General features: G+C 44.5%; 2 protein-coding genes and 1 pseudogene across 2 annotated transcripts; 1 reads left to right on the top strand and 2 right to left on the bottom strand.

Annotated features, from left to right (window-relative positions):
- Positions 1-2,536: 2,536 nt before the first annotated feature.
- LOC101786400 (polyprenol reductase 1) lies at positions 2,537-6,535 on the bottom strand. The gene is made up of 6 exons (XM_004976504.4): positions 6,031-6,535; positions 4,774-5,129; positions 4,010-4,244; positions 3,664-3,759; positions 3,073-3,144; positions 2,537-2,955 (listed from the first exon to the last, which is right to left on the bottom strand). The coding sequence occupies exons 1-6, from the start codon at positions 6,226-6,228 to the stop codon at positions 2,851-2,853; spliced, it is 1,062 nt and encodes a 353-aa protein (XP_004976561.1). The 5' UTR covers positions 6,229-6,535; the 3' UTR covers positions 2,537-2,850.
- A 668-nt stretch (positions 6,536-7,203) lies between these two features.
- On the bottom strand, positions 7,204-10,710 carry LOC101785995 (annotated as a pseudogene).
- An 8,767-nt stretch (positions 10,711-19,477) lies between these two features.
- Positions 19,478-23,288, top strand: LOC101785593 (putative FBD-associated F-box protein At1g61330). The gene is made up of 5 exons (XM_004976503.2): positions 19,478-19,755; positions 20,751-20,857; positions 21,593-22,426; positions 22,520-22,675; positions 22,756-23,288. The coding sequence occupies exons 1-5, from the start codon at positions 19,680-19,682 to the stop codon at positions 23,149-23,151; spliced, it is 1,569 nt and encodes a 522-aa protein (XP_004976560.1). The 5' UTR covers positions 19,478-19,679; the 3' UTR covers positions 23,152-23,288.
- Positions 23,289-25,123: the final 1,835 nt, after the last annotated feature.

Here is a 25,123-nt window from a genome sequence, read left to right as displayed (position 1 = left end):
CCAAGTGTGCCAAAGCTAGATTGGTCACCACGTAGCAGTGTTCTCGCCTTGTTCTAGTAATTTAGGGTTGAAGGGGGTCTGTGGATCAATTCCCTTGCTATTGAGGATGGAATTAACCGAACAACGAAAGTCATTGATAGTAGACCTGAAGAAACGAGCTTAGGACAGAAGCACCGCAGGATTTTCAGGAATACCATCACTATTCGTACAGAGTTTTTCTAGGAAATTCTAGGTTCAAGATAGGAGCTAATTTGGGGTCAGCAATGATGGTTAGGTCATGAACGAGCTCATGATTGTTGAACTAGTTCACGACAGTGATACGCAACTGCGATGCATATACAATTGTTTAGTGACAAGGACGTGCTCCTATGCTAATCCCTTTCGGAGAACAACAATAAATGTGAAGTTGTGGACGGACACGCATGTTTGCACGCACGCGAGCATAACAGAACTCACGCCATCGGAACCTTTTGGGTTGGAAATTGGATCGGACTCACACCCTCCAGGTGGACGCCTCGCGTGCCCATTGATTTCTGAAGCCCCGGCTAGCTTCCAAATTCGCAGACGAAACGCAAATGAGCGGGAAAACAAGATGATGACAAGGGACGGAGCCGGGAGAATGAGCCCAAAGAAAGTCCTGGTCGCTTTCCTGAAAAGAAGAGGTTTTGGTAGCATTTGGCTTGTCATTTGGCGCCACACAGGGGATGAAGACTAGCGCCCGTGGTGGCATTGCCGGCCGTGACTTGGCCTATTCGCACATGCATAGCCATCAACTCTCGTACCCATCAAGCATTTCTCTCAGTCAGATGCTAACACTTCTATTTCGCTGAAGAACAAAAGGGAGTTGTAGTTTTGGCTCTACGGGCGGCACTCAAAATCTAATCGGGACTGAACTGCATACGGACAGTTTCGTCCATACGCATGGAAGTGCTCAACATTCGTTTCTTCTACCCGCCTTCCAAGGCACTAGTAAATGGGTATGTGATCGTGACCTGGGCGGCACATCCCGCTGAGTTCGGCCAAAACCTGCTGAATCATCTGATTCCTTTACGCCTCTGTTCATGAAATTCAGGTGCCTGTCCAGGGCCACATTTCACTACCTCCCTCCGCCCCTATACAATTCAGTTCCATCCATGAATTTTAGGTACCAACTCCAGCGACGTCACTCCACAGTCCACACACTCACCAGGCTCCTATAAACAAAGTGCATGATGCTACGCAAACGAACAGGCGCTAGCATCTCGCCGATAAAACGGCGCCGAGTTGGGTTTCTTTTGAGTTCAAAGTATGATGCCCAGTCCCCACCACCTGAAGCGAAAGGGGAGCTCTCATGGTGTCTGCTCGCCGGTGGATCGAGCCACCGGGCTAGTGGCCTAGCGGCACACGCCATGATGCCGCCCAGTTCCAGGGCGTCCCGGACGCGGGCAAAAAAGAATCAGAATTATGCTAAGGACTGCACTAAACAAGACCCAAAGAGGCTCCATGCAGGAGATGTGGGCGAACACATGTCCCAGCTGAGAGGATTACCGGGCAAAGACAAGGAGCGTGTCCCCTCTCGCGGATCCATGGATGTGCTTTCTGACCAAACACCAAAGATTCCGGCCCAGGTGAGAAGCATGAGTGCTGTAGGTTGGTGGCAGTTTGCTCACTGTCCCACTTTCATCAGAGGAATGGCTTCTTTTGGCGGTGCCAAAGGCATAGCCTTTGCTTAATGCTTTTGTCATCATGCAGTACTTTATAGAGGATAGTGACCTGATTACTGTGGTTCATGAGTGTACTTAGAAGATAAAACGGGAAATGAAAGGAGGGGCTAAGTAGCTTTGTGACATCATAGGACTTATTGCACTCGAGAGTCTTCAGACATCAAACTTTCTTCAGAGTTTCTGCCTATAGGACACAAACGTCCTCTCTTCCCAGAGGAGCCAGTGGCTAATGCGAGGTGTACGAAGGATTTCTGTATGAACAAAGCATGATCCTGATCATAGAATCAAGCTACGATTCCAATGACTAGTGCTAGTTTCTACAGTTATTTCCAATCTAACAGCTTCTATGAGACCTGATACCTCTGATAGTAGTCTGATAAATCATTGCAACTCTTCAATAATATCAGCAAATCGTGATGATTCTTTACATAAAAAAGATTATCAGAGAACAACGCTAACCTGACATTGGATGATCCCACTGAAGTACCCGCCCCATGATCATTAAAAATTAGATTGCCCTTTCGGCCTACTGCCATTCCAGTTCCTCTTGAATCAATATCCATCTCTATTCCTGTAAGCGTTACACTCTGCAGTAAACAGCAGAAACATGAGGAACCTCATATTTACAATTTTTGGATCAATGCAATCAACGATAGTAACACACTGACTGATACAAACCCGTCACAATTGTCCCGGTAGGATTTCAGACAAGATGGTCAATGGAAGGCCTTCTTAGCAGAGATTCAGGTACTAGACAGAACTTACCTAAGATCAAACAAGTTCCATTGATGACATGGAAGGCCAAGGCTCCCGGAAAGTATTTAGAGCCATGATGGTGAACAATAACATTATTTGTCACACTCTCAGCTATTGTCACATTTTGACAAGTCTTTGGTTCTGGAAGAACTTTATTTGCAATGATAAAAAAAGGCTAACTAATAATACTGCAAATCAAATATCTGTGCATTTTAATCTACATACACAAATATAACATAATAAGTACATTCAGAGTGACCGAAACTACTTAAGTTAAAAAATACAGCACTTCAATTTCTACACTGTTACATTTACATGAACATGTGTTGCATGTCCGAGTGCAGGCTGATGAAAACAAACAGGATGTGTTTTTGGTATTTTCTAGAAAAATCTAGCATACAAATGGAATGATTGCGTAGCGAGAACGAGGGTAATCTTCAAATTTCTGAAGATACCATTTATGAGTTTGTACCGCTGCAAAGGACAAGTTTGTTATCTGCACAAAAGGAGTGTTTGTTCAGATTGCTGTAACGAAAGACACTGAAAAGAACCATATTCACAAGTTGCTTGGATTCTGAACACCAAAAGTGAAAAATGTCACAGAGAAGCCTACCACAAAAAGGTATAGGAACCACACCGAAATGTCTGATCCACCACTAGCTATCAGCATGCCCAAATATATTACCTACATACCAAAATAACACCAAATGTTAATAACGTACTGATTTCGAACCCAAAGCTCAGTGCACTATTTGAATCGAAGCAAGAACAGCAAAATGCTCAACATCAACATCATTTATATATTTGAAAAGGGTAAAATAAATTGTGTACACAATGTGTGCATTCCCCTGTATGTTAATCATAAAGAGAAACCTCCATCAGAATCTAGGCCGGCGAGGAGCATGCATATTTGATTAGAAGTCTGTCATTACATCAAATAGAGCTGCAGCGTAAACCTGAAACAAATCTAGCATAACCAGCAGGAAATTCCCCTGTTTGAAGCCCCCCCCCCCCCCCCCCCCAAATCTACCAATAGGGAACCCAACTCAGGCTCACAGACCCTATAAGTTCAGAAAATGGAAATATTATTTTATTGGTTAGCCTACTCTCACTTGACATCATTATTCTAGCACTTTGACGGGATTTTCCATATTCATCATTATGTGCAATATTCTGAATATTAATGAAGGGAGTAGGAACTCACTAGCTCAGCAAGGTAATGAGGGCAAGACACACGACTAAACCAGTCACCGCACGGAATTACATATTCATCAGAATCTTTGTGTTCGCGTAATGATCCCTGTCAAAGTAAAAGGCATAAACAATGAAATTCAAAAGCAAAAATAACTCTGCAAAACTGTCCCATAAAAGTTTGTATATTGTTATTAATATCTAATAACCTTCATCTTTACGCTAAACAATTATTGTTTGCAGTTTCAACATTGGCATATTTTATACATATCCACTGCTGGTGTATATTGTTTGCATTTGCAAAAAAAAATTAACAGTAGATTAAGGCTTCTACATGTGACGGAGGAGTGAATACGTACAAGAATTGCATGGCAACGGATCTGATGGAGCGAGCCCCAGATGAAAATAACAGCACCAATCCACTGGGTCCACCCCAACTTTAGAAGAGGCTTCAAGAGATGTGATGGGTCAATAACTAGATCTGGCATTCTTGCTCGACCCTTTACTATAAACTCAGCTATTTGATATCGAAGATACTGTATTGCTTCAGGAAGACAAGAACTAGCAAGCGATAAAGGAGCAGCCACGTAGTAGCTGTCAGGAAACAAAGCGAACAATTTATCATTCCAGAAGGCTAATGCAATTAAAGAATAGGTCAGTGAGAATGAGACTTGACCAAAGAAATCCTTAACTAACTGCCACTGTTTGTGTAATCATCTAGGTGATATCACCATTACGACAAGGTCGATAACATCAAGTATTACTCAAAGGCAAGCCAACATAGATCTCGGCCCATATGAGTTGCGATTGGTAGCAATATGTTAGCTTATTTTATGTGCCATGTGGTCATGTCAGGTCAAGGCTAATTCATCCGCTAAAGCATTGTATTGCTGACTCATCCAGTGTACTTGTGTGTTTTCTGGATAACATTTGCACAAGCTGCCGCAATGTAGAGAGGAACTTTCATAACAAAATCTTTTAGCACAGGCAGATGAATTTACGACAAAGCATGAATTGAAGAAAATAAGGAATATGAAGTCAAGTTGGCATGCCTTAGAAGATTTACATGATTTAAATTAAAAAAAATAAAGAAAATCAAATGAAAAGGCATGATGAAACTTACAAAAGACCTGTCAGATAACCCATGATGTGCATCCGAGCTGAAGGGCTGTAGTGGAACACATGTTCAGTCTCATACAGGCGTCTCAGAACCTGAATTTCCATCAATATAAGTACAAATACAGTCCGCCAGACACGATACTTGTGTTCCCTGGGGCGTGATGACCAGAAACTTGCCAAAGAGAATGAATTGGAACTAACAACAAGATGGCTAGCAATTGTGGAGTAACTCGATGGCTCCGGCACCAATGGTGTCATTTTCATGTATGCATAGAACCATATTGCAAGTAGCAAGGTTGTCGTCACAACAACACCCACCACGTAAAAATGCAAGAAGAATTTCTGTGGAACGGTGAACCTCTGCACATTCAGAGAAGGAATTATAAATTTCAGTTTCCGAGTTGCAAAAAGAAAATCGAACCACGGGTTGCAAAATGTTGATGTTCAAAATAAACTGCGCAATGAAAATTGATGTTAAATCTCGCTATTGATACTATGCAGTATCAATTTTTTTGTCATGGAACTCATTATGCATGTGGTTTGAATATTGTCAAACTATCATCATAACTAAAAATCAAAATTGACATAAGAAGTGCATTGCTAGTTAACAGATGCTAATAACCATGTGTTAAAAGTGCATGTCTTAAGAGTGATGCCTAATTAACAGGTCACAAATTGTAAAGTGCAGAATTTTCTCGAAACTAAACCACAATAGTTCAAATTTTACCAGTTTTACACAGCTATCCTATAGAAGTCAGGTTGTAGGCTTGTAGCAGCAGGAGCTCAGTAATTTACAAGGCAGTACCTGTACCACCATTTATCATCAAAGCAATCTACATCAGCTCGAAATTATATCAGAGTTGATTTGCTATCCTGCAACAAAGCAGCTATGTAGTAGTAGGGGCATGGTAATCTACTGGTTAAAGTCACCACCTCTAACCAAACGCGCATGAGCCCCAGTGATTTCTGACTGCTCCAAAATTTCCCATTCCTCTCATCTAACAGCACGCTGATATCCCGCAACACAGTTATATGAAGTTCACAAGAACAGCCTTATTTGCCGACACGGCAAAATAGCTTCTAGAGTTACCGATCCACAATTAAGCTTGGACAGTAAGAATAGTATACACTTGACAAAAGCACCCTTTAAACTATCCACGCTTCTATCTACGTCTCCGAAACAATCTATAACCAACAGGAAAATCAGCGTGAACATGAGGAGGCGAAGCATCAACATCAACAATCCCCCCAGCAATCTTACCGCCTTGGACGAGGACGAGGACGAGGAGGCGGTCCTGACGGTCTTGCCCCGGGAGGAGAAGGCGCAGAGTAGCTGGTGGAGGAGGCGGCCGCCGGCGGCCGCGGGGATGGGCAGCGCGGCGGCGGCGATGGGGAGGATGGCGGCGACCCAGGCGAGGCAGAGGAGGGGCTGGAGCGTGGGCCCGCCTCCCGCCTCCATTTGAACGCGCCGGCACGCAGCGCGGGGGCGGAGGCTGGCGCGCGCGCAGGCAGGGGGGCTCTCGAGGCGGCGGGGCGACGCGGCGCGGCGGAGGCAGGGACCAGTGCGGGGGCCGTGGGGGGTTTGGGTTTGTGCTTGGAGTAGGAAAGGAGGCAAGCGAATCTGGCTGGAGAACGCACGCAATTTTGGTGCGTTTGCTTCCCGTGTCGCTTTCTTCGCTGTGCGTGTCGAAGTGATTGGAACTTAGGAGTAGAAGGGAAAGGAAGCTGGTGGAATCCAGCTTGATCACGTTGCTTGCGCTAGGCTCGGTGGAACTGTCGAACTGATATGAATGTGAATATGTGATGATGTAGAGGACGCGAGAGCTGGTCTCTAGCAATTGAGGAGCAGGTTTTAGTTTACGGTTGAGGTGCTCGGCAATTATACTTGTAGCTACGTGATACCATCAGCAGGCAGGCCATTTCACGATAGATCACGGGCTGATTCGCCAATCAATTCTTTGTTGGCTATGCAACTAGTTGTGCCATCAGCAAGGCTCCAAGCCTGCAAGTTGGCGCCTTGCTTCAAGACATTTATCTAGGTCGGTCATGAACTTATGATAAATATGCCCAACAAACTGGGTGTGTGATCAGGGCAATAGCCAACTGTATCTGTCCCGAAAACCCTACTGAAAGTAACATGCTTCACGGAATGCGGTAACTGTCAAAGTTCATACGAACAGGCCCCTTTTTCTTAAGGAACAGCGATTCATTTTTTATATGAAGAACAATTTTTTTATATAATTTAAGAAGAACAGAGGTTGGCAGGAGTGAACAGAACACCTCTCAAAAGAAAAAGGTTGAACATAACAAGCCCATGGTTGTGATTGAGCAGCAGCTAGAGTTGATCTATCTAGTGTTCCTGCTGAAGTATTCAGTTGCCAATAGCATGAAAAAATTTGGTATTTTCATCACCAATTTGTACATATTTCACCATGTATCTTTTCTCTCACTCCAATATAACTGCTTGTGATGTAGCAACTGAAGCAAGTACTTATTTATGATCTTTCTGACTATTACAGGATTTTTATTCTACAACCACAAATACAACACCACAAGTGCATTCAGAGCACACGAAGCTACTTGAGCTTAAAGGAACAATACATCAGTTCAATTTCTTTTCACATTTACGTGAATGTCTGTTACACGTCGGGCTTGCATTTTTAGCTGCAGATAGGAATTCTTGGGCAAAGTGAGTCATTTTCAAGAGGCATCTAGCATACATTTGGAATAATTGCGTAGCGAGAACGGGGGTAATCTTCAAATTTCTGAAGGTACCATTTATGAGTTTGTACTGCAGAAAAGGACAAGTTTGCTATCTGCAAGAAAGGAATCCCAGTTTAGCTTGCTATACAACGAAAGACACCGAAAGGAACCATATTCACGTGTTGGTTGAATTCCAAACATAAATGGAGAAAAATGTTGCATTTAAGCATACCACAAAAAGAAGCAGGAACCACACCGAAATGTCTGATCCACCACTAGCTATCAACAATCCGAAATATATTACCTATAAGCCAAAACAACAGAAAATGTTAATAACATTCTGATTTAAACCACATGCCAGTAAAAAAAACAGCAAAAGTTCGACATCAAAATCATTTAGATATTCTGACAGGCAAAATAAAGTATATTCCTCATATAGTATCGTATTTTATCATCTCTAAGCCATGTGCATTTTGTTGTATGACTGACGACTCCTAAAGAGAAATTTGTTCTGCAAGGGATCTAGGTTGGAAAAATGGAGACTATAGCATATACGATGCAAAGTCTACCATTACATCAGAGAGAGTTTAGTGCACCCAAAAGAATCAGGCATAAGCATCAGGAAATTTCCTGTTTGCCAACCCCCTCTTATCCACCAATAGGGAATCTACCCCAGGTTCCCAGACTCTAAAAGTTCTGAAAATAAAAAACTTTATTCTATTGGTAGTTTATTCTCATTTGACGTTATTATTTCGGCAATTTAATGGGATCTTCCATGTTCATCAGAATGTGGCTTTACGAAGCATTCTGGTTATGAATGAAGACAATAGGCACTCACTATTTCAGCAAGGTAATGTGGGCAAGACACGCGACTAAACCAGTCACCGCGTGGAATTACATATTCATCGGAATCTTTGTGTTCGCGCAATGATCCCTGTCACACAGTAGAAATCATAAACAAATGAAATCCAAGAGATAAACAAATCTGTTAAGAAGTTTGCTAGGAAAAGATGATGCATACAGACACTTACAAGAATTGCATGGCAACGGAGCTGGTGGAGAGAGCCCCAGATGAAAATTGCTGCGCCAATCCATTGGCACCACCCCAACTTTAGAAGGGGCATCACGAGATGTGACGGGTCAACTATTACTAGATTTAGCATTCCTGCTCGACCCTTCACTACGAACTCAGCTATTTCATATCGAAGATACTATTGCTTCGGGAAGACAAGGACTAGCAAGAGTCAAAGGTGCAGCCACATAGTAGCTGGCAGGAGAAAAAATGTCATTCCAAAAGCCAAAAGCCACATACACAATTGAAAAGGGGCTTAGTTCCGTGCTAATTGTTCAAATAAATCTTTATAGAACGTTGACATTGCGTAATCTTCTAGGTAATATTACCATTACAACAAAAGCCAAAAGCTTCAGTATTGCTCAAAAGAAAGCCAACAACAAATCATGCCCAGTTGCGATTAGCAGCAATCGGCTAGGTTATATTTTGTGCCACATGGTTATGTCAGGCCAAGGACAGTCCATCTAGTAAAGCATATTACTACCCATTCCATTTACTTTCATGTTTTATGGATAAGCTATGCATAAGCTGCTGTAGAGAAGAACTTCCATATATAACGAGACCTTTTATCTTAGGCATGTGAATTTGTCACAAAGTGCAAAGAAAAGAAAACAAGTGAATCTGTAGTCAAGTGGCATGTCTTAGCATGATTTATGTGATATAAACCAAGAAAATAGAGAAAGCCAAACCGAAATGCAAGATGGGATGGGACTTACATAAATGCCCCCACATAAAGCAAAACGTGCATCCGAGCTGTAGGGCTGTAGTGGAACACATGTTTAGTCTCATACATGCGTCTCATAACTTGAATTTCCATCAATATAAGTACAAATACAGTCCGCCAGACACGATACTTGTGTTCCATGGGGTGTGGCCAAGAGAATGAATTTGACCCACCAACATTATGGCTTGCAATTGTGGAGTAACTCGACGAGTCCGGCACCAATGGTGTCATTTCCATGTATGCATAGAACCATATTGCAAGAAGCAGGCTTGTCGTCACAACCACAGCCTCCACATAAAAATGCAAGAAGAATCTTTGTGGAACGGTGAACTTCTGCACTTTTGGAGAAGGAATCATAAATTTCAGTGTCCGAGTTGCAAAAAAATTCGAACAACGAGTTGCAAAATCTTGATGTTCAAAATAAACTGTTCAAGGAAAATTGGTGTAAAAATCACTATTGATACTACTCCCTCTGTCCCTTAATATCTGTAGCATGCAGTATCAATTTTTGGTCATGGAATAAAATTGGAATAAAAATCGCATTGCTAGTTAACAGATGCTAATAATCATGTGGTCCGACCCTAATTAATTACAGATCATAAATTGTAGAATGCAGAAACTTCTCAAAACTAAACCACATTAGGTCAAATTTTGTCAGTTTTACAATACTATCCTATAACAGTCAGGTTCTAGCAGTAGCAGCTCAGCAATTTTACACGTCAATACCACCAGATATCATCAAAGCAATCTATATCAGCCATGAATTCTATTAGATTTGATCTGCTATCTTGCAACAAAGCAGCTATGTAGTAGTACTGTAGTAGGGACACGGTAATCAAAGGCACCACCTCGAACCAAACGAGCATGAGCCCCAGTTATTTGAGACTGCTTTCCCATTCCTTTCCTCTACAAGCACCCTGATATCCCATAACACAGTTATAAGAAGTTTACAAGAACCACCTTAGTTGTCGACACGGAAAAATAGTTTCTAAAGTTTAAAACTGATTCACGACGCTAAGAATAGTATACTTGACATAAGTACCCTTTAAACTATCCACGCTTCTATCTACGATTCCAAAACAATGTATTTTTTTTAGAAAATGGAAATGTTCCTGCCTCTGCAAAAGAGCCCAAAACAATGTATAGCCAAAACGAAATTAGCGTGAACATGAGGCGAAGCATCAACAATCCCTCCAGGCTCCAGCAATCTTACTGCCTTGGACGAGGACGAGGCCCTGACGGTCTTGCCGCGGGAGGAGAAGGTGCAAAGCAGCTGGTGGAGGTCCTGGAGGAGGCGGCCGCCGGTGTACGCGGGGATCGGCAGCACGGCGGCGGCGATGGGGAGGATGGCGGCGACCCAAGGCACAGGAGGGGCTGGAGCGTGGGCCCGCCTCCCGCCTCCATTTGAACGCCGCCACGCAGCTGCGGGGCGGAGGCTAGCGCGCGCAGGCAGGGGGGACTATTGAAGCGGCGACGCGACGCGGCGGAGGCAGGGACCAGTGCGGGGCCGTGGGAGCTTTGGCCGGGTTTGTGCTTGGAGGAGGAGGAAGGAGGCAAGCGAGTTGACCTTTTTTTTGAAACAGCAAGCGAGTTGACTTTGCCAAAGCTTGGAGGCGGCGAAACTCCCGTGCAGGAACTCCCATGACTCGCACGTCACGTGCGAGCCGGATTCAGTTCCGTTCCGCAAGTCACGGCGTACCGTGAGGCCCCCTGTCCGACGTCCAAACGCCATCGGACGGCTCCCAGCGTGTGCAAGCAACCCACACACTCCAGGACTTGGTTTTCATCGGGCGTCAAGCAGGCAGGACCGCCGCGGGAGCGCCAAGCAGGGAGCACTCGCGCGTGAACACGCCGCGCTGCCCTTCCACGCCGCACGGCCCTCCGGAGGAGAGGGAGGAGGTGGAGTTCGCGCGGTCCCGGAGGAGAGGGAGGTCCGCATCAGGCGGTTGTGGAGGAGCTCTTCCACGCCGCGCCGCCAGGAGCCGTTGGAGCCCACCGTGCTGCTAGATCGAAGTGACGTCCCCTCCAATCGCCTAATTTTCTCCCCCAATCGGTACCTTTGCGCTAGATGGACGAGCTCGTGGCATATATAAATTGAGCACCTTGAGATCAAAATCGAGCTTCCAAGGTCGAATCGATGCCTTCTCCTTCAAATTTTGGAATCGATGCCAAAAAGAATAGGGAGCCGCAACTACTATACGATGCTCGCGGGTTGGGTCGGTCGCGACGTTGAGCGCCATGTCCGGACGCACGTAAACGGAGTATTCCTCATCATCGCCAACCTTGACGTACTTGACCAGTTGACCGCCACGGTGTTTGGCCGTGGCACAATAGGCACGTGACGGCGTTCTTCTATGACTTGGAAGCGGCACATCAAGACATCGCAGCCAGCGCCTCGTCCCTGCGGATCGGAACGAGTAGGGATGGATGACCTGCAACTTCTTCTCCACGGAGGCGACCCGCCTCCCTCGCCTCCACTGCGTCACATTCCCAGTAGCTGCCCGTCTCCCTCGTTGCGCCCTGGAGGCCGCCTAGCGAGCGCGCCACGCTCGCGGGGGAGAGAAGAGTCCGCCGGCGTTGCTGATTTTTTCTTCCGCCCACGGTCTGTATTTTCTTCCAGCAAAGATAGTTCTGTGCGCGAGGCTCGGAGCGCTTCTAACGCCTCAGCTCGACGTGTTGGTTCAAGAGCACTGTAGGTTCTTTTCAATATTTAACCTACACACTTTGCTTCTATACACTAAAATCAAATTCATGGTTAATAAGTTGGTCCAAAAAATTTGTGCGTAGAAGTCGTGCTAAATAAGTTGTGTCTATAATTTTTTGAAAATGTTTTTAAACAGTAAAAACTCGTGCACGCAAAAGTTATGCTAACAAACTTATGCTTGGAAAAGTTGTCGTAGTAATTTTATCTGTAAAAATTATGTATCAAAAGTTATATTGAATAAGTTAATATCATAAATTTGTTGAAAATATCATAAAGTTTATCTCGCATGGAATTCATTTAGCACGCGTAGTTTGAATATAGTCAAACATATCATAAAGAAACTCAAAATCAACATAAGAATTATAATGCTTTTTAACAGAAATTAATAATCATGCGTTTATCTACCGTTTCTAAAACAATTTATGGCCATTACCAATAGGCAATTAGCTTGAACTTAACATTTGCATGAGGAGATCGAAACATCCCTAATAATCTGTTGCAAAACTGCCTGGTGCCTGCAATCTTACCGCCTTGGACGACGAAGAGGCCCTGACGACGGTCTTGCCGCGGGCGGTGATGGTGCAAAGAAAGCGGCGGACGATGCTGCCACTGGCGGGCGCGGGGATGATCGGCAGCGCGATGGCGGCGACGATGGGGAGGATGGACGCGAGCCAGACGAAGCACAGGAGGGACTGGAGCGTGGGCCCACCTCCCGTCTCCATTGCGTGCCTGTGCTTGATGGTATGATCAGCTCTGACGATCGTCTCTGTAATATATACTACAGATTGGTTGGGAAGTTCAAAAACTGAATTGGCACTGGTATGCCGGATCTAATATCTACAGTAACTGCTTTACCGGATAAGTACAGGACGGAGAGGTTACTGATGAACATACTGTGCAAGTTGTTCATTGCATCAGATTTGTGGTTCTTCTCGTAGAACGTGTTAGGTGAATAGCAGTGAGTGAGTCCGAGGCGGCAAGGTAGACGAATCCCGCTTGATCACGTGGTTTAGCCTAGCTATTCTCGTTGGGAAACAGGGGGAGTCACCTCAAAACGCTCGTAATTGAGTTGGAATATTGGATACTAGAGACGATGATGACATGATGTAGACCACTCTCTCCTAATATTGACCTTAAAAAAATTAGGAAAGCTTAGTCGTCTCAGCACCAGTTAGGATGAAGGCCAGGATTTGATTTGAAGCTCAGTGAGTGGATCCGTGCAGCCGATTAACAGCTGCGTTTAGATATGAACACATGTACGGATACTAACATTAATAGGCTGCTTGCAGTTCAGTTGGCGAGAAGGATGGTGGTAGCTACTAACTGAAACCATCGGTAGGCAGCTGATCTCGTTTTTGATTACTTGTACAACTAGCTAGTGTCATGAGCGCCATCACAGCTGCAAGTTGTCGCGACTGAAGACATATGCTAGGCACTCGACAGACACGTTTAATTAGTTGCACATCTCAATTCAGATAAATTTGCCCAAGTGTGTGGCCGTGAGCTTGCCAACTACTCCCTCCGTTCGACAGACACGTTTAGTTGCACATCTCAATCCAGATAGATTTGCCCAATAAGGGTGTGACCATGCGCTTGCCAACTACTCCTTCCGATCCAAATTACAGTTCGTTTTGACTTTTCTAGATTTATATATATTATTATGCGATAGATGCGTGATAATATTTATAAACCTTAAAAAGTTAAAACGACCGACAATTTGGAACGGAGGGAGTATATCCGCTGAAGGTGCTGCCCAAATTAACGCATGTTTTGTGGTTGAATGTAGCAACTGTCAGTATCCACACGGAACTTCTGTTTCATGCCTATCACTCCGATATAATTACAGTCTACAGCCACCGTTGCACCGTCTGCTACATCTGTAAGAACTTCGCAATAGAACTTGCATCTGTACTGTTCAGCGCCAAAGGCAAACTATTCAGTGGTCTGGATTTTCCAGCTTTGCCTGCTGCGAAGTGCATGCCCATCTCTATCTCTGATGGCCACACGCCCACTGCCCACACCCCGGCTAACAGAACTGATTTGAAGGCAAGGCACCATCCACGTTGGCCTTCCATTACTGGAGTTGGCTCCTAAGCGCTCTGCTCAGGCCTGAACGACCGAAGGAACACCACCAGCGGCTCATCACGTGAAAGTGTGCGTTGCTGCTCCTGAGAGGCAACGACCATAGGATGTTCATCACCTCCGGCGCCGGTTGACAACCTGCTTGGGAATTTTGAGCTTCCAGGCCTAGATCTCGCCAGCAGGATTTAACCTTTTTTTCACTTGAAAAAAATGATGGGCGCCGTCTTCATTCAGACGATCACGGTAGGACAGGAGGCACCGGCGTCCTGTCGTCCATCTTCGGTTCTTCACCCTCCTCTGCAGGTTACATCTCAGCGCAAAGGCTGTTGTGCGCAAATGTCCACAGGAATTTAAACCTTGCACGCTCACGGCAGCTGCCATGCATAAAGTAGCCACGAGCCCAGATCGATGTGACAGGCTGCGGTTGTGCATGAATCCTGCTAACAACTGAACAAAAAAGGAAGTTATGAAACATGGGCCGTAGCATTCCATGACGCCGGCCCAAAAAAAGCCACTGTGGGTCCAAGAGGGAGCCCAACCAGCAGCGGCCCGCGGACTCCATTCCATTCGTGTGAAAAAGCTGAGGCGCGCAGGGCCACTGGGGGCGCCACGTATAGGCGTATAGCCGTTTGTCGCCTGAAGCGATTCTCTCGGGTGCTGGATTCCTCTTCAGTTAGGCCCATTATGGTTTCGGCCCAATTAGACTGTTTGGTGTGATATTTGATTTCGAGCTGATGCTTCGCTTCTTCTTAGGCGGTGCATGCAGACCCACGTGCGTGCGAGCTGTAGGCTCAGCATGCAGCAGGTCCATGCACGTATAAGATGCTAGAGGCCCACGGTAATTTTCTTCTTCTTTTTTTCTATTTTTTCTTTCCTCCTTTTCTCATTCTCTACCGTAGATAAACAGTTATTTCTTTTTTATTTCTCTGATACTTCCAAACATTCCTTTTTCTTCCGATTCTTCGATTTTTAATTTTTCTTTGTGTTTCCATAGTTTGTAATTTATTTATTTTCATAATTTGTCATCCATTTTTATATTTTTTATACGTGGAAGACGATTTGTGCTTAGTGTGTACTAATTTCTCCATAATGTTTAAATTATTTATTCCTTTTGTAGATTAAGTATTCCTCTGAACTATTTTATTTTTATTTTGTACTTTTTTTCATTGTTCCTCGACTAAGCTATTTTATCTCAAGTTCATAACAATTATTTATTTTCTTCTTTTATGTTATTTTTATTTTATTTATTATTTGTTTTATCGATAACTAGCTGCACCCACTGGGGAGTGGGGGCCAGCCAGCCGCGACGCCCAGTGGCCGTCTTCCGTGCCGAGCCGGGGCCGCGTCGAGCTTCTTGGGCGCCAAGAAGCTGCTGCCCCCGCGCCGCCACTTGCCCGAGTCCACCCCGACCCGAGCCATGGCACACGCGCCAATCGATGAGCACGGCCTCCCGGGCGAGGCAACTGCTCATCCGCCTCATCCCCGCGATGTGCGCCTCGCGCGTGCCCCCTGCACGGCGATCAAGCGCGTGTGCAGCCAGCCACAGGTCACCTCGATCTCACCTGGAACCCCAACTCCATCCTTTTTCGCTCCTTGCCCTCTTCTTCCACAGTTTCACTCCCGGTCGTCCGTCACCACTCACCAGCAACTACTACCGACTGCATCAACCGCAGCGCAGCATGTTCATCCATTTTAACTTGTTACCTTATTGGGCTTTGCTAATTGCTAGCCAGCGAACTGACAAAACAGGAAACCAAACGCATTAGGAGGCCCATGGCGCCAGACTCGCAGAGCGAGCGCAGCCGGGGGAGCATTTTCGCTGCCAAAAAATTCAAACGGACGGGAGCTCGCATCTGAGATCGACGGCCGTAAGGGAGCCTCGCCTCCACCCTTCTCTGCCGCTTCCCGGGCTATAAAACCCACTCGTCCCCGTCCGTCACCAATCACGCCCCACGTCCCCCACCAAATCGCTCCCCCGCAGAGAGAAACCCACCTCCATTAATCGCTCTCGCCGGAGAGAAACCCACCCACCTCCGCAGCCATGGGCACGGGCCGCGCCGTCTCGTCCCTTAAGGGGGCGAAGATGTTGAAGAGAACCGTCGGCCATCGGTTGGGAGTCAAGGTGGCCGTCAAGGGGTCTCGTTCCATTCGAGAAGCAAAGCCGATGTTGAAAATCCTGAGGGCGCTGGAGTATAACAAGGCGTGGGATATCAAAGGGATCCGCAATCTGGAGCCGCTGCAGGAGATACACCAGAAGATCAGCCACGCGAACAACATCATTACCGATATCCTCCGCTTCACCGCGCCCAACTTCAACGCCGCCGACGCCGCGCCGCCATACTCTGGGCCCGCCGCCCGCATCGGGCGCCCCGACGACCTCCGTGCTGGCCCCTCCAGCGTCCGCACCGGGCGCCGCGCTGCCTCCTCCGGCGTCCGCACCGGGCGCCGCGCTGCCTCCTCCGGCGTCCGCACCGGGCGCCGCGCTGCCTCCTCCGGCGTCCCTGTCGGTGGTCACCCGCACGGTGGCCACGTCGGCACCGCCTCCGCCAACGTCTTCAACGTCCGCGAGTTCGGGAAGCGCCTCAGCGACTCCGGGAGCGTCCTGCGCGATCTCCAGCTCGGCAGTCCCGAAGTCCGACTCCCCGTCTCCCATCTGGGCGTGCGAATCCATGATGTGGGACAGGCGTTGATGACGGAGGGGAGAGCTACTCATGCTCTCCGCGAGCAACTCCAGGTCGCGAAGGACAAGATGATACAAGTGTGGGATCTTCAGACCGTCCTCTTCTAGGTCAAGTAAGTCCCCTGTGCAATGAATCCTGCTTGTTTTCCAGGGAGGTAGGGGAAGTACCTGTTGAGTAGGATTTATCTGAGTTTTGAATTCAAAGGCATAGGGATAGGTGATATGAAAATTAGCATATAGTTGTATACGACGGTGTAGGTTTCTTAGGCCTGGAATTCTGAATGGAAGGGGTTCTGAGTTCGAAGTTGTGTCTGCTAAAGGAGTAAGAAATTGGTTTGTGCAGTTCCTGAAACATTTGAGACATGGATTTGGGCTATACGGTTCCTTGATATTGTTTCTCAACTGAATGTCTATATTTTTATGAATTTCCAATGTCAAGGACAACGAGGTGACGAGAATCAGGGATGTTCTTACTTCACACTTGAGATTGATAAGCAGATCAATGAGGGATTTATGTTTTCTCCACAGATTTTCCCCATGTGTGCAGCTGTGTGCCTTTGGTCACACGTACGGTTGGATTTGATTGCTTGACAAGAGTGACAACTGAATAGCTGACAACTGACAAAGTTGCATCAGTAGTATATGGTGTCTGTTTCTAATTCTTTTGCACCCGAGTAGTTGGAATTCAGGTCTTGCAGTAAGGGTGTTTGACTGCAAGTGATAAATATGAAAAGCTCTAACTTCTTTGGTGACCTAGTACAATTCTGACTCTCATATAAACCTGATTCTGTCTGTCTTTTTTGCAACCTACCTAGCTTCCTTCCTTTATTTCACATCCTCAAATTATTACTGCATCTTCGATCGGTGAGACATACTCTGAATTTTCAAAAATATTAGATGCTAGCGACTAGTGGTATGTGATATAATAGTAGTTATGCGTTGGAATTGACATCTTGATGGGAGAGGGTCACCAATTATAGATGACAAATTTCTTTACCTCAGTACATGGAAATTTTTATGGATGACGATTATTAGGCCCTTTCTCCAGCCTATGATTATTGGCTATTTGCATTTGGAATATTTATGGATGCTTGTCCTATCTGGGATGTTTTCATCTTTGCTAGTACCTGTGGTGGAGCCATCGAATTAAGTTGGCGTGATACTAATCCAGTGCAGGCACATCAGAATAATATAAAACATGATTAAGTATGCCTCACTTGGCAGGTGTCCTCATGTTCAAATAGAAGCACAACAGTCTAAAAAGTGTGCAGATCAGTGGGTTAAATTCTGATGTACAAAGGGCATGGTTGAACTAACATGTCCTCAAGAATGCAGCATGAGTCAATGAATAATTTGTGATTTCTTCACAGTTTTCCCCAATGTATATTGCTGCCTGTAATCCCTACCATCTATTTCTTCGACGACGCATGTATATTCATTCCATTGACTACTTTGTGCAGATAAGATGTCTACTGTGTATTTTTCTTTTTTCAACAATAGAAATATGTGTGTTCTACATTTAGCCTAGGCATCCATCATTGACATCTTGGCCCCGCTTTTATCGACGGTAATTCATGGCCTGTTCCTTTTGTGAAATCATTATAGGAAATTACTTTTTTTAATTGATCAGAGACCTGTCGCTCAGGAAAGTTTCTGTCCGGAGCAAGTTTGGGCTGGTTCCACCACACTTCCACTTCCACTTCCACTCACTGGATGGTGTGCTCTGAGCTGCAGTCCGTGCTCGGACGCAGGTGTGCCCGCGCGCTGGGTCTGCTGCGGTCGCCGCCTGCCTCAAGCGCAGGTTCAGTTACCGCCATGGAGAAGAGTTGGTAGGCTAGCAGTAAGCAGCAGCACAAGCATGGCTCCATGTTCCGCAAGCAGCCGCCACCACCATTGCAACCGCAATCCGCCACAACCCGCAAGGCTCTGCGTCAAGGGTCTTCCCCAGCACGCTTGGCTCTGGGAGCTCGACACGCCTGGATCATGGTCCAAATTGGTTGGCACTTCCGCTCGTCGATGAGATTTCTTGCTTAAACTTTTGGGTCTGAAGCGCGTTCGCCAAGGATGGTTCGTTGCTAATTGAAGCGACGGCCAGTGGTTTTCGCTGGACGCGCGACACAGCCATCGCGCTCGGCTGGGGCCAATGCCGATGCAGGCGTACGAGGTTTTGATTCACCTTGATCATGCCACATTGCCACGGATCGCAGACCGCCTACCGGCCTACGCCAGCCCAGCCAACTCCAATCCGGGAGCCTCCTGGCGGCCAGAGACTTGGCGTTTGTGGCGGGGTGACCAACGGACCACCACATAAAGCGTGATCGGTCGCCGGATGCCGGGGGGCTCGGGCCGTGGTGGATACAGCGAGGAGGACGCGGTGACCTCGGCGCCGGAAGACGCGGCCGCCGGTCAGCCGGTTACCGAGCCAGCGAGAGCAACCCAGCTGGTGGGACCACGTCCACGTGGCGAGGCGGCGCTAGCCGCTGGGTGCCCCACCGCCAGGTAGCTAGGCTGCTTGCTGGCAACACCACCACGACGAAACAGGTGCACGAAGGGCCCATCTATCCGACGATGGCGTGCCTTTGGGCAGTTGGGCCTTTTACATCACACTAACGCGTTGCCCACTCGCCCTGCTTCAGCCCAGTTTATGTAGAAATAAAGGAGCCCAGCCCTATCACAAAAAAAAAAGGAAGAGTCTAGCCGCGCTGGGCGCAGGCATCTCCAGATCCCCTCTATTCCTCTCCTCCCCTCACGCGTTGCCTTGTTCAGGTGTAGTTCGAATCGAAATCTCGACCGGGCGCGAGCGCTGAATAGGTAGATGTGAGACGTGTTTTGTCGCATACTGATAGATCTAATCCGACTTGGAGAGGGGGGCGAGGGAGAGGAAAATAAGGGCGAACGAAGGTTCACAGCCCGCCGCCTACGTGCCCTCGACGATACAAGGAACCATGGGGCTTCTGTTGCTGAATCGGTTCATGTCCATGCAGAGGGACGGGAAGCGTCGCCGGCAAATCCAAGGACGACGTAAGCCGCCTCTTACCCTCCTCTTTCCATCTCTGTATCGTTCATCTCTGCTAGCCTGTACGTGTTCATGGTTGAAATCTACTGCTGTTCTGAGTATTATCCTATCACTCCTATAGTCCTATGAGACGAGCCTTGCTGTTTATAGTGTCTATTGCTTGTGATTCGTCTTTTTTTCCCAGACAAAAAATAGTCTCCTGAGCAAACTTATCCATTTATTCGATGCATGTAAAACCTTTTTTTCGAGCAATTATGCATGGAACACTGGATATCCGATACTTAATTCAACATAAAAACTTATTTCGGTGCACGTCGAATCACCAAGAGTGCTCCTTTTTATGTTTTCAGTAAAGTAGAGTTACGCCTGTATTAGACTGATGTTGTTTACAACTTGGCACTCGTGAAAATAATATTTTGGGAGAAGCTTCATGGGCAAAGGATTTAATGATCAAGAAATAGTACTTGCGTATAATTGTTGGAGACTCAAACGTAACACTGCAGTGAATATGACATGATTTTACGGTGGTTGAAGTGTTGTGTGCCTTTGCACAAAGTAGTTGGCATTTGACAACAAGTAAATAAAGTTCACACCAACTCAATAATGATTAAATTAAACGCAATCTAACACACCATAGGAAGAGATAGTTACTGGAGGATGTAACAATATATGGCATAGGTTGCAACATCAGCCCACTAGGAAGTAGCAAAATGGTAGGTCATAGTATGCTGCCATGCCAAGGTAGGAATGAAGGTGCCTGGGAAAGGATATTGCATTGTCTGATGGCCTCCTCCACCATGTATTTAGGGAGATTGCATTGTTTCTGCTGAAAGCATTATTTTTTTCCTTGAATTGAAACAAGCTGTTTTTTATTCAATTGGCTATTGTTCTTACAAAAGCTGGATAACAGATACAAATTGGATGCTGTGAGCGCACATATGTACTATGCTTGAGTTGGATATTTTATTCATTAATCACTACCATGCACAATTTGCTGCAGATGGATCAATTACTTCAGGGGCACGAAAAAGGAACTCACACAGCCAAGAAGGCGAACATTCCCAGTGCTGTAAAAGACCAAGGTATTCAGGGCCAAATCTTCCTGAGGTATGGCATAAAATGTTGTCATAAAAAATCCAACATGTCATGCCATTAGACGATCTATGAGACTGCTTAAGTGTAGGTTGTAGCAATGTACATGCCCTTATTCCATCCACAAATCAGGGATGTGGGGTTACTATGAGATAACCAAAAAGACAAATCATTGTATTGGTTATCCGATAAATCGTCTAAAGATTATGTATCAATGCATAAGATTGCCTATAAGATGACACCAGTGTACTTGCCCTTATTAAAATGAAAACAGAGTTTAGGGAAAAATAAAGTCAAAAGAGAAGCCAAATCAAACCAATTGGACTAAAGGATATGATCTGGCGATTATTGAGTTTAGGGAAAAATAAAGTCAAAAGAGAAGCCAAATCAAACCAATTGGACTAAAGGATATGATCTGGCGATTATTGATATATATCGTGTTAATTGTTGTTTCTGCTTCTCTCCTGGATTGACCCATTTGTTGCATGCTATTGTGCAAAGCACATGAAACAAATATTGTTGACGACTGTAGGCTTACTCCAAGTAAAGTATGATAGATATATAGATTACTTGTAATGGTTACTACGGAATTTTGGGTTGAGTTGGGTTTTGCGGCACATTTTATGCAGGTGCGAACATATTACTTGGGATAAAAGTTGTACCCCATTTGATCTCAAATTTTTTTCAAAATAAAGAAATGATTTATGTAAGAATCTCAATTTCCAACTATTATGCACATGCTTTGTGCAGGATATCTTGTGTCATATACATTCCCTGATGCCACTGCGAGATGCTGCCCGTGCTGCTTGTGTATCTCGCATATTTCTAGATTCTTGGAGATGCTATCCCAAGCTCACATTCTCTAACAAAACACTGGGTTTGAAGCGAAGTAACAGGAGAAGGGCTGATATAGCAAGGGATTTCACCAGTACAGTCGACCACATTCTGAAAAATCACTCGGGTATTGGTCTGAAAGGACTCAGGCTTGAAGCCCATGATTATTGCAAAGTCAAAAGTTATATCAATAGTTGGCTTCAGATTGCTATCACACGAGGGATTGAAGAAGTCTCCCTTTTGGTGCCTTCACACTACAACTTCCCATGCTCAGTTTTATCTGATGGACGTGGAAACTCAATTCGGGATCTTTACCTCACCCATTGTGCCTTTCGTCCAACGGTTGGTATTGATTGCTTGAGAAGCCTGACAAAGCTGCATCTGTATTATGTGTGTATCACTGGGGATGAGTTAGGGTGCCTTCTTTCCAGTTCTTTTGCTTTGGAGCGATTGGAACTCAGGTATTGCAATGAGCTAATCATCCTGAAGATACCATTCTGCCTGGAGCGGCTCAGCTTCCTGATGGTGTATGAATGCGAAATGCTACAGATGATAGAGAGCAAAGCACCAAACCTCTCCACTTTTCGCTTCTGGGTTGGCCCAGTACAACTCTCATTTGGAGACTCATCGCAATTGAAACACTTAGATGTGAATTTTTCATCCAAGAACAACTCTTGCAGTTATGTGATTACCAAGCTTCCTTCCATTGTACCACATCTTGAAACTCTTACCATATCTTCGTCCATCGAGGTATGCACTCTGTAGCCTAAGATTATATTATATACCAGTGATATGACATGAATCGCTCTGCATCATTAATTAATCTGAGATATCTCTACGCAGATGGTTAACACTCCAGTTGTAGCTAATAAATTCTTCCATCTCAAGTACTTGGAGATTAATCTTTGTGGTGCTTTCAAGGCCTTTTCCCCCTATGATTATTTTTCTTTGGTTTCGTTTCTGGATGTTTCTCCTGTCTTGGAGACTTTCATCCTGAGTGTAAGTTACTGTTTATATTTGCAATGATGTTTAAGTCTGTGGTATATCCATTAATTTGAGTGAGATATTGACTTTTGTAGGTACAACAATTTGTCATGAAGCATGATTCAGTTTTTGAGTATGCCTCATATATGAGGCAGATGCCTGCACACAAGCACCACAGGCTCAAGAATGTGCAGATAATTGGCTTCTGCTCTGCAAAGAGCATGGTTGAACTAACATGTCATATCCTCGAAAACGCGCCATCACTTGAATGCCTTACGGTGGACACTGTATATGACGAAGAGGATGATGATAATACTGGAAGGTGTTCTGTCCGCAAAAATGGTAGGTGCGGTCCGCTAACGAGGGATATGATCTTGGAAGCAGATAAAGCGCTCGAGGCCATCAGAAGAAACATCCTTGGCAAAGTTCCTTCCACGGTTAAGTTAAATGTTAGGGAACCTTGCAGCCGGTGCCACTATATTGAACTCTAGGCATCAGTTTGCAATTTATCCAATGTTTAGCTACGCAATCCTGCGTGTGTTGTCTTAGACTGTTCCTTGTTTCGGCCATGTACTTCGTTTACCAAGTAAAACAGTTTTTATTAATCAACCCCAATTTTTAATGGTAATGCGCTTTATGAACATCTCTGTGATGGCAGTGACGCTGCAGGTTCTCTGGGCTGGGCATGTCTCTTTTCGCGTTATATGAACCTTGGTTATAATTTTCTGCAGAGCACAATAGGAGTAGATCCCTTGTTGAGTTTTAAAGATCCAACATGGAGAACACTTTATTTACATTTGCAAGCACATCACAATTTCCTTGATTTATCTAACCATTTTTGTCATTAAGAGGAAGAAGAAGCGTGACCTTACAATGATCTCAGTAGGACTAACCCGGCTAGGATCAGGTCAGGGAGAGTAAACATATTACTTGATCACATATTTGGGACCTAGGAAAGCCATACATGTACGAGACAGTAGCGTGAAAGCTGCCTGTTACCCGCCATTGATAAAACAGCGTAAAGCGGACGCACCCACAGGGGTGCGGCTATATATGGATCGTCGACCATCGCCTGCGCTGGCAGTAGAAATATTTGTGATGGGCCGCGTATCAGTCCAATTAATTAGACTATTTTAGCATAATTCGTTGCTTCCCCTAAACTGTTTCAGTATGGTTCCTTACTTCCCTATGTAATGGTGTAGCTTTTTTAGTCAGATGCCACTGTAAACATATATAGTTTAAAGAAGATAGAGAAAAAAGACTGCATAGGTGCATGCAAGAAGACGAGAAATATTTGTGATGGGCCGCGTATCAGTCCAATTAATTAGACTATTTTAGCATAATTCGTTGCTTCCCCTAAACTGTTTCAGTATGGTTCCTTACTTCCCTATGTAACGGTGTAGCTTTTTTAGTCAGATGCCACTGTAAACATATATAGTTTAAAGAAGATAGAGAAAAAAGACTGCATAGGTGCATGCAAAAAGACGAGATGATAACGTAACATGCAAATCCAAAACTTAAAAAAGTTATAAATTTTAATTTTGATTGCAGCATTAAATTCGTTACGTCAAAATCTTCAAAATAAGATCCACTTGACTATGTTTTGAGAATTTTTTAAAATTTATTTTTAATATTAAATAATTAATTTTGGCTACTCTGAACAAATAATTGAATATCATGAAAAAATAATTAAACATGATGAACAAAACAATTATGCAGTGTGAACAAAAATATTTAAATCACAAATAAATCGTTGCGTAGGAGAGTGTCAAACTAAAAATGAAATCAAAATTAAATTTCGATTGCAACGTTAGATTTTAAAAATGAAACCTTCAAAACAAGATCCTACTTGAGTATATTTGGATGAATTTTTTTATCACTATTTTTTAATCATGTTCGGAATTTTCCCTGAGACATGTACGTCTCAACAAATTATATGAATTCAAAGAATAAGACATATATGTACACATCAAACAAATTATATGTACTTACAGAACAAAAATATCAACACCTGGAACAAATTATAGAACTCATGGAACAAAATAGTTGTACATGTCAAACAATTTATATGAACTCGTGGAACAAAAAATCTATATAACTTGAACAAAGTGTAGGAACCCACAGAATAAGTATTTATACACATAGCACAAATTATATGAACCCATTGAATAAAAAATTGTACACTTGGAACAAATACATCATAAACATATAACAATATTTTAATCTATAAAATATAAAATAATAAAGGAAACATGAACTAAAAATAAAAAAGGAAATGAAACTATAATATACCAAATAAAATAAAAGATAAAGAAATAATATACAAATAATTAGAAAAGGAAAAGGGCACCACAAGAAAACAAAAGCAAAAGAAAAGAAAATGAAATTGTAGTTTAACATTGAATTTCTCTTCAATTGAATAATTTAATTTCATCATGGGAAAAGTCCGTTATATTCTATTAA

Source organism: Setaria italica, chromosome VII, assembly GCF_000263155.2.
Source record: "Setaria italica strain Yugu1 chromosome VII, Setaria_italica_v2.0, whole genome shotgun sequence".
In the NCBI taxonomy this organism is placed as follows: Eukaryota; Viridiplantae; Streptophyta; class Magnoliopsida; order Poales; family Poaceae; genus Setaria; species Setaria italica.
Note: the sequence above shows the minus strand (reverse complement) of the source record. Positions and strands in the feature narration are given on the sequence as shown.